Genomic DNA, 10,691 nt, shown 5'->3' on the forward strand with positions numbered 1-10,691 from the left:
GCTTTTCTAGCCTGAATAGCTGATGACTAAGGTATTACTAAGTTTTCACACATTTTAGTGTACAAGTTACATCACAATGCTTTGAGAGGGTTTTTTTATACTTCCTAACTTGCGATATAACCTTGCTCATGTTATGTTGCTATGTTAATAATTACAGCAAATATTAAATGCTAATAACATCATTAGCCTAGTAGAGACTTTTCCTGAGCTCTAGTATACATCCAGTGCAAATACAAACCGTGGCTAATCTCAAAGTGAAAAGCAGATTACATTTCATCAGGATCACACCCAGGCTCTAACATGGCATGTGAACAGATGACAATGGAGTACACTAAACCCTAAGTTTTTAGTCAGGTATTCTGGATGTATGAACTCTAAAACGTGATTCATGTAGCACCATTTATTTTCATTGTGCATCTATCTGTCATATACCCTCAAGTTTTACAGTTTACCCAAATTTTTCCACCAACGTAGACATTTCTTTTCAATGAATGTCAATAAAACATGAAGTACATTTGCCAATGTTATGCCTGTCAAAATTCCATGAGCACTAAAGAACTTTTATAGATATATACTGTATTCTAATAATAAATTACACGTGTGAGAAACGTACTGTGCAAGCCTGGGGTTGTCTTTTGAATTAGCTATCTTGATTGAAGGGTTTTCAGATAAGAAGGTGACTCACTCTTTATCCCTCTAGAATTCCAGATAGCATAATTAAAAAAACTACTGACCTATAAAAGTTGTTACACACATGTTTTTATCTTATATCTTCATGTTGACAATGAACATGCTGTTACTATAATCATCCGCAGGTGCACTCCAAGCAGAACGAAGCAGAAGTATTCCCAGGACAGATAGAGGGAGCTGTATCTCTAGTTTTACTCTTTAAAGAGACAGCTATAAACCAGCTGTCACGTTTACATTTGAAAACACACATTTCAGAAAACTTCAGCTTGTTTTTCAGTGTTACAACCAATCGAATTAGGTTTTAAAAGCATCAGGAAAAGTGTAAGTTGCCTAAAGATCAAGGTACAATGAAAAAGTTTTGGTTTTTATAAACACAGCTATGTCAGCAAGACATTCAGGCAACTGCCTGCCTGCTCTGTTTTTCTAGCTCAGATTTCCCATTAACAAATATTTGCTTCTTTTCCTGTCTTAGTGATGTGACAGCAGTATTGAAAACCATGGCATTTCATCAGTAAGATATATATGAAGACGACAAGTATGCAACAGCTTTAATTTTAATAAAGTTGGATGGACACATATTACAGCTTTCTGAAAAAGGAAAGCCCTTCCCTCTCATTCACCCTGGGATAAGCTTACAGAGGATTCAGAAAGATAAACACAATCCTAACTGCAAAGGGGACAGAGGGAAAAATATACAGAGCTGGATTTAGAACTGTGTATACCTTCCCACTAGAAACCCTGCTCTGCATCCATGGACGGAGACTGAACTATCGTACTGCTGCTCCTTAGCCCCAAACAGGTAAAATCAGGCAATGAACAGAAAAGTCACAGAATACTGCATATATGAAGATGTGTTAAAATTGGATGGCAACTTCATAATTACTTTTTTTTTCTAAGGCATTCAAACTTTACTGCTTTTTTCTTTTTAATTAAACATGGTTTTCTCTTCTACAGGGGCTGGGAGAAGGGGGAGGGAAGAAGTTGTTCTACATTAATTTAAATTAGTTGCCAGATTCACTGTTGCACTGCAGTCTTAATTAATCCAGCTTTAATTTCAGTATACCTTAGGTGTAAAAAGACCTCCACATTTGGGTATACTTCAGAATGACTTAAAAATACAATTGCATATTATTCTAAGTTACAGATTAGTTTTAAGCAACCGCCATAGAAAAACATAAATGTATGGAAATAGAGATCACCAAACAGTGTTTGCAATCCAGGTGTAAATGGTTCTAATCCTACTAAAGGGCCCTTCCTGGAGAGATTTTGGGGCATACGTAAAGCAGGCCTGAACCTGTTCATTACTCTTGCTAGAGGTAAAAATGTTAAGTAAGATGGGCAGCAACAAATTGGCTTATGAGTTTGTTACTTCTCTGTTTGCTCAAACTCGTCTCATTTTTCACCTGTACTTTTGCACAGTGATAGTCCGATATCTAAGTTATTCAAAATTTAAATAATCAAATAAAATCCCCAGCAATCTGCATCTAAGACTGCTTATTGCAACCATCCCACCACTGCAAGTCACCTTTCCTCAGGGCACAGTTCCTCATGTTCTCCCTCGTTGTGCTGTTACACTATTTAGGAGTATAAACTCTCCAATTAATACCATGTCTTCTCCAATACAAGGAGTAATATTAAAGCAATTATATGAATCATTAATAATCATAGGAATGCAACCCTGGGAAGCAGCATGCAAAAAGCCTGATCCAATACTTGCTACTAGAAGACTCACTTGCCAACAGTGTTTACCGAAGTATTTGCCCCATTCACACTACATTAGGAATCTCTCTCCTTCTACCTTCTACCCATCAAATACCAATATATCTGTACAAAAGTTGATGTTTCAGACTGGGATTTTTCCAAGTCAAGTGGCAATCTCAGCAGATGTGACTGTAAAAGACTACTGAGAAATTAATCACCTGTAATAGTTTAAAAAATAATAAATAAAAGAACCTGAAAATATATTAAACCCTTGTATTATTTGGAAACAAGCCTTTGCATTCTGAAACAACAAAACATCCTTTCTCTTTAGGAAGAAATAGGGAAATGGTAGTTTTTGGTAAGCCCTCATGGGCTATAAATGCAGCTGATTGTGCTTACACTTTAAAAGGATATTTTTATAAAGTACTATGTCTTTCCTATAAAAACCTTATTCACAGATAACTGCATCTAGTTTTCAAACAATTACTCTGTGCAAATCCCTACATCACGTAGGCACTTTCGACGGCATATCAACTCTTTATGTTCCGCTGGATTAACTAATTAAATCATGTTTTCTAATAAGGTTAATGGACAGTATGTTGACAATGCATATGAGTAGTCTCATAGCTGGGTTTTAATCCTTTTTAAAGTTTCCCCACACCCTTTGAAGTACTAACATGAAAATACACACGCTTCAGCAATATGCTGTGCATGCACGTATTGTTTGGCAACGCCATCGTCTCTCCACAACTACTACTTGATATTCTCCATGAATATTCACATATTGTATGCTTTTACTCATTAGATGTTTCTATATTCCTCATAAACACGGTCTACAATCTTTTTTCTTGTTGATAGATAATCTTGCATTCAGCTGTATGAAAATGTAGATTGCTCAGGTAGAATTGCAAATTTCAGGAACGATACACAATTTGTACCTTGACAGCATGACTTGGTTTTCAGTGAGACTAATGCTCCACCAGATACCATCTCCTTCATAAATACCATTTTTGATGGTGGTAAAAAAGAAAAAAAAGTTTAGATTTGCTACCATGTCACATATACTACGCTAGGAGAGTTTAAACTATGCTATGTATGCATGTGTTCTGGTAAGAATATAAAGACCTAATACCCTTCACATAACTTCACTTACTAAATTAAATATTTAAAGATACAAGAATACTTTGACAGATCTTTTTTTAAACATTTTTTTTTTTTCCTGGGAAATCCAGAAAATTCTTTATTCAGGTAAGCAGAGGTTACAACTCCAGGAGCCTCCATACCTTAGGTTTAAAGCTGAAAGCAAGATGACCCTGAGAAAAACAGATCCTTTAAAGAAGAGCTCAATGACTGAAGCAGTGCCATGGCAGCACAACTCCAACCCAGAGATAAAGAAAAATCTCTTACTGTCCCTAGCCAAGTGAGTGTACTTACGAAACCTGATCTACGCCAGGTTCAACAAACATAAGAAACCACCTTTGAAATCAGATGTGAGAATGGATGGATTTCAATCACTGTTTTAAGCATAAGGAATTGTAATGCTTTCATATCATCTATGGGATGCTGATATTTCTGTTGTAATTGGATGGTCTTTTCCTGAAGTGTGCTCCTGAAGAATGCACAGCATGGCACTACAACTTTTCCAAGCCCATGTTGGAGGTACAATTTTTTCAGCTCACAACTGGAGTATGTTTCAGTATTGAATTTTAGCTAAAAATAACACTAACTATTTAATGTTTGCATGAAAAAACGTCTATTTAAGGTACAGTCTCTTGTCTCTAAGATGTAAACAGTAAGTAATATTATTTGAAGTGGAATGTATTATTTAATATTTAATAGCATTTAGAATGAAAAATAGTTGAAAAATATTGAAATTTCAGAAAATAATGAAATGCTTATCACCACCCAAATGTTACTTCAGATTAGTGACAGATATTATCATGTATACCTCAGAACACATTACATGACATAGCTTTACCAAGGAATTAAACAGTATTAAGACTTTTATTCCTGAACAGATGAATCAGAGGTCAAAGAAATTGAAACTTACACTATTTTCCAATCCTTTTTAACATGCAAAGACAGCAAAACAATGGTCTTTTATTAGAATGTCCAATTCATATCGACTTACTAAAAAAATAAACTGTTACATGTTCCACTACCTATAGCATCCAAATAGGAAAATGGGGTTACAATGGGCCTTTTATAAAATAATTCAATACTTACCTAAATAGCACCTCTTCGTAAATGATCTCCAGCAAACGAAAACACTTCATAAGACCCTCATCACCCTTTTCTTGATGGGTTAATTAGAATTCCATTCACATCTAAAGGTTGTACTGGATCTATGCCCAGAAGTTAGGGTCACAGGAAGAAATTCAAATGGTCAAGTGCAAATCTGACTGCTTGCTAATAGCATCCAAGTGCAAACACTGATATTCTAAGTGTCTTTTTACCCCAAGATACATTTATTATTTAGAATCCATAATCATTATATAACCAGGTGATCACTTCAAGAAGTAAATATTTATTTAAAAAAAAAGCCAATTTACGAACTCCTGGATAGAACATTACATACCAATATCAATTTATTTATTTAAGAACTAGCTCTTGCCCCACAGGCATCCCTGCAACAAGTCAGCTGAGAGACAAAGACTTATGTATCATGAATTCTTAGGTTAGTTTAAACTTACTCTAGACTAAACCAGCCATGTAACTGAGGTGTGTGAAACCCCAAGAAAAATGGGTCTGTCTCTCAATCAGCTACTGAGTTGAGACTGTTAATGTCAGGGTTTTGAATTTAATCTAAAGGAAATACTGTAAATACATCAAACTGTAATTTCTATAAACTTTGCTTTTGATGCTCTTTTTAAAAAATATCTTTTTTGTATAATTAGTGACACTCACCTATCTGCATTTATTTTACCTTCTGATGCTCAACACTACATCCTAATTAGAAAGAAACACAAAGGTGAGAAAAGAAATCTTTCCTAACAGCATTAAATTTATTTTTTTCAGTTTGATACTATCTATTCCAGTTAGCCTTCTGGAAAACAAAATTTAAGGAAATGATACAATTATACAATTATCTGTTTTGTTTTAGAGTTTAACAGCAGCTCTCAGCTTGGCCGACCTTCCTCTTGGGTTTGTTTGAATATCCTTGGCCTGGGGTGTCAGAACTTTTTTCTGTATAAAAATCCACTTTGAATTGGATTTTCCAGGGGATATTTCTTCTGTATCACCTTCTTTGGAGCAATTTTTCAGAGCCTGTCTTATCTTCTGTTTTGCACCAAGATTGTACTTCTCTGTCATGTCTATTCCATGAAGAAAACGTTTGATAATACGATCTTCTAGTGAATGAAAGGAGAGGGCTACGAGGCGACCTCCCGGTTTCAGAAACTTCTCAGCTGTCTTCAGGCCTATAAGGAGTTCATGGAGTTCATTATTTACAAATATTCGCAGAGCTTGGAAAGTTTTGGTAGCAACATGTGTAGGTCTCTGCAGCAAGTCTTTCCGTGCATACAGTGCTGATGCTGGAAAAGCACCTGTTGGAAATTTTAAAAGGTGTATGTTAATACCTTGCTGTTTCCACCTTGCTGTCCTGACATGAACCCATATATGTATGATGACTTTAAAGGAAAGCATACTTACAACTGAACCCTGAGTGGTGAGCTTCCTTCTTTCTAATGTATCTTTATTTCCTGCTTTGAATCCACACTGTTGAAATTAAATTACTTTAAACTGAGCTGGCTGGTGGTTGAGTGTTGGGTTTTTTTCCTAGAATCATTCATAGAAATTCCTTCTCCGAACGCTTCACAAAGTTAAAATACAAAATGATGGTTGAAACCAAGATAGGGAAAAAATAAAGATGGGCTGAATAAACCTCACTTTACAGCTCAGTGTGGTCAGTGTCAGTTCAGTATTGGTGGTGGTTGGTTTTATGCTTTCAAGGAAAAACAATCCATTAATATATGATGGGAACAATTTTAACTGTTGCCTTCTAAATATCTCTACCCATGAAGAAAGCATAGTTAAGATGAAGGCAACATCTACCTGGTGATAAGTATCTTTCAATGAATTACTTAAAGCTTAAAAGGTACATCCTTGTTTGGGGCTAAAAATTGTTGACCTCTACACCTGTGTGTGTTCAAATGTTCACAAAAATACCTTGAGAAATTCAGAAAACACGGCTGATGCTGTTGCTTTTTCAGCTTGAATCTTGCTCTATACTATCTGAGTATAGAGCAAAAAGCTAGAGGCCAGATCTGATGGACCAAAGGGACTGAAGTGCAAAAGTCTTACAACATCTCTGAAACCTGGGTAAACTTACAAACTATTACATGAGTGAGCGCAGGAGGCTGGTAAAGATAAACTGAATGAATAATGCTAGCGCATAACAAAACAGAATTGTTTTTCCAAACAAGAGAGCCCATTAGAGATAAGGCAGTACAGGCGGTTTGGATGTAGCAGAATTCCTTAATTGCATGCCAGCGCTAAACTATAACATAATAAAACAATGAGAGTTTGAAGTTAATTCAGTTCATAATCAAGTAATTGATATTCTACGTAGCAGAGTAAAAGAACATAATACCTCTTAAGCAAGTTGACTAAATTTACATTTACACAGGTGATTGAAAAAGAAAAAATTAATAGAAACATCATAATCCAGTACATTGGCACAAAATAATTTATTAGGGGACTCTCAAGAGTTCTAACTCTCTTACTCAGAAAACCTAAGTATTTGGCATCACAAACACAGAAGCAATCACGAGTGTCAGCCAAGGGAGAGGCCAATAATGAGATTTAAAAATTCAATAATTATTAACAACGCTATTATCATGTATGCAATGTATCTAACATGCATTTCTGCATCCTCAATTTTCTCAACTACATTCCCTACCTCCTCTGACTCTAATGCCAACAGTTTCTGGATTCACTGAAGAGACCAGCTGTAGCTGTGGCTGCTTCCTAGTTCTACACCCTTTCAATACAGAAAGTGGCAACAGGATCAGCTTCTCTCAGCAGAAACTACTGCACAGGGACTTGTGACTTTAAACTCTGTTTTACAAAACAGAGCAAATAAACCTAACATGCAGGAGCTAGGCTCCTCCGTCACTTACAAACTCCACAAAGAGGTACACTAGGTAGCTAATAGAATTTCTGTCTTGGGGAAACACCAAGCTCTATACCTGTCTATAAACCATAAAAACCATACATACCCTCATTTTAAGAGTCACGAAGCCTGCTTTGATGAAAGAGCTGAACTGAAAGGAGAACTCAAAATCACAGAAGGCAAGATGTCCCAAGAAGCCAACTGACACCAAGGCTATGCTACCTGGCACAGTATCTCTTTATGTATTTCTTTACATACCTAAAAATTGATTATTTGAAAATGGAATCATTGAAACTGCCACTGACTGCTACTTGTGTGTGAAGAAAACTGTCTCCTGAAGTCTAGCAAAAAGGAATGTTTTGCTGAGAAAAACAATTTTCTTTAAATGGTCAACTAACAGCTACACACACTAGTAATACACTCAGAACTCTTGAATAGTTATTAAATGAGAGAGCAATGTTTAAGATCAGCATGTAATGCATCCAAAACCACCATACGACATGCACTAAGTGACTAAATAGCTTCATATTCTCCACAAGACCTGTTAGGTTTCAGTTATAACAGCGTTTTCCTTCAATGGAATTTGAAGTTGAAACATCAGGTACTCAGGTAGCTTTTGAATTCAGTTACATAAACCTTGAATAAGAAAATACTGGATTTGTAAAAGATCTCTCACAGACCTCTCTCTAACAAATCTTTTTTTCTAAGCCTATTTTAAGAAATATTGAAGGCATAGATCACTCTTCTCCTCCTCCCTTCCAAATCCAAGCCCAGTTATCATGCTTACTTTAGGAAAGCAGTTGTAACTGGAATGAAAAAGCACCATTCCCTTACAAAATATTAGACATTAGAAATTATATTAGGGTTAGAAAACAGGCTACATTTTTCCAGTTCTACCTCTACAGTTCCTGCCCCTTGCTGAACAATTTACAGCTGTGACATGAAAAGCATCAGTTTTATACTTTTAATTTTGGCCTGTCACTACCCACCCAGAGCTGGTGTTCACCCCTCTGCAGATTCGGAATTTTTAACTATCATATTTTAGCAGACTAAGGATTTCCTAAAAATACTGCTGGTTTTCTGGGGAATGATCCATTTCTGATATTCTAAGAGTATTTCAGCTTCCAAAAGTATCACAGATAAAAATGAAGACAACCCACAAGAGTACAGAATGTAGTTTAAGTACAAAACCGACTGTGCTGCTTGACTGGAACCTAACCATGAACACAGAACCCTATGCTTAAATTTCCACAGCCAATCTCACTGGAATTTTAGTAAAATATTGGAAGTTTCATCTCCTATGTCAGCAAAATGTCTGAGAAAACCAAGGATGATAAAAAGATCTACTTCAAAACCTGGTTTTCTAAAATTCTAATGTTTATTTCTGGTCAGATTTTTTAGTAGTCTGATGATGAACACTGCTATTTTCCAACTGCAATACTGAATATGTAAGCAAAAGATATGAAATACTCAGGCTAGCAGCATGAATGGGACACTACCATGTCTTTGGAAGGATCTCTGTTTGTCCTGCCAGGGTTGTTGGTATCTTCCTACAATAATCCTCTCTGATGATTAACTAGGACGTTAATTTATCACTGTGAATTAATTTATCACACACTGAAGAAAAATAAATTAAAACCCAGATATATTCGGGTCATATAATAGAACCTTACAGGCCACAGCTAAATGTGCATAAACAGCACTGTGGATCATACCTAATGGTACAGAATACTAATATTCAGGAAACTGGTAAACAAATGCAGCCAACTTGCAGCATTGTTCAAACACCCCCCCCCAAAGTAAAGCCAAAACCTAACCATTTCCAAGTTCAAAGACTTACTGGTCTGTCTTTAGAGACTGGGATTAACTAATAAATCTGTAGTAGTGATTTCTGTCACACTGGCCTTCATCTGTTTAGTAAAGACAGTAGATTTTCATCTGTGTTCAAGGGGTGAAAAATTTTCCTACCTCACTCTTAGTCCTTTGGTATAGTTAAATAAAAACCTATTCATGCTTTCTGCTAAGGCACAAAAACTCTCACCCAGCCCCCTCCAATTACCATGACACTAAAAGAAAATCCTTCCTGGTAACAGGCTGTAAAATGTACAGAAATATAAAAAACTGCATGGGAAGCTTGTAAAATTAATTTCATTCATAAAAACACCACGCTTCTGGCTAGATGACTGGTTTGAAATCCCAGGGAGAAAAATTATCATTCTTAGGTGTGGGATGCCCTGATGTTACTCACACTTGTAAAAATCTAATAGATTCACGTGTTGAAATGTATTGGAATTTTAAAGCTTGTGAATGAAATGAACAATGTGCTGTGCCTGTCAATAGGAATTATTAGAGTCCCAGGAGTGTGGGAGAGTGGGAGAGTTTAAAAATTTATTCAGATCGTCCACCTGCTTGCAGGAATCTCTGTTGAATTAGCATTGCATTTAATAAGTTTCTGTGACGCAAGGAATGTCCTTTTGTCTAGGCTCCCTCAGTATGGTGCTCATCCTCACCCATCTGAAATTCAGGCAATATTACAAATTCCAAACTGATAATTAATCTCTATAAATATGAAGCAGTCTGAGACTGACTTTACCCATTAAAGTTCTTGTTGAATTTTTCTGAACTTTTCAAATGTCTTTAGTATCTCCTCATCAATTCTTTTCAAGTCCAAGTGATTACATGATCCTAAATTGATCTGTTAATAGATTACACATGTAAATATCACTGAGAAAAAATTAATTCTTTCTGTTAGATAATAAAGCATATTACCTACTAAAAAGAAGTAAAAATAGATCACAGATTGTACAGAAAAAGCATTATTAAAATTACATTCTAAAAGATTCACTATTCTAACTGGTTTTCCAGCACACTGAGTTAAACCCATTGTTTCAAAACAACTCCATGAGCTACAGCAAAAGCCATCAGAAGCACTTAATTGACTTCAAAACATCTATTCACAGCCCTGCAGCTGAGAAATACTGATCTTTAGCATTTACAGAGCGTTCACCATTGCAGATAGCTGTGTAAAAACTATAAACAGTGAGTGGAGTCCAGTTGTGATGCAAGAAGAGATGATGTTCACATGACTGAATAGAAAACGCCTCCTTTTTTCCCATGTGAACTGCAGACTGCATGCTCACAGGTATCTCCTTATTTAAACAGGTCAGAAGCCTTTTGGATAACATGT

At 35.9% G+C, this 10,691-nt stretch overlaps 1 protein-coding gene across 1 annotated transcript in view; it reads right to left on the reverse strand.

Moving 5' to 3' along the window:
• Window positions 1–5,490: 5,490 nt before the first annotated feature.
• The window catches only part of LOC104405370 (probable methyltransferase-like protein 15), a 9,301-nt gene continuing 4,100 nt past the window's right edge, over window positions 5,491–10,691 (reverse strand). Inside the window, exon 3 of the mRNA XM_010014059.1 lies at window positions 5,491–5,936. Coding sequence (XP_010012361.1) covers window positions 5,491–5,936 — 446 coding nt within the window. The remainder of the gene's footprint in view (window positions 5,937–10,691) is intronic.

The sequence above is a fragment of the Nestor notabilis genome, unplaced genomic scaffold (genome assembly GCF_000696875.1).
Source record: "Nestor notabilis isolate BGI_N333 unplaced genomic scaffold, ASM69687v1 scaffold29734, whole genome shotgun sequence".
NCBI lineage: Eukaryota > Metazoa > Chordata > Aves > Psittaciformes > Psittacidae > Nestor > Nestor notabilis.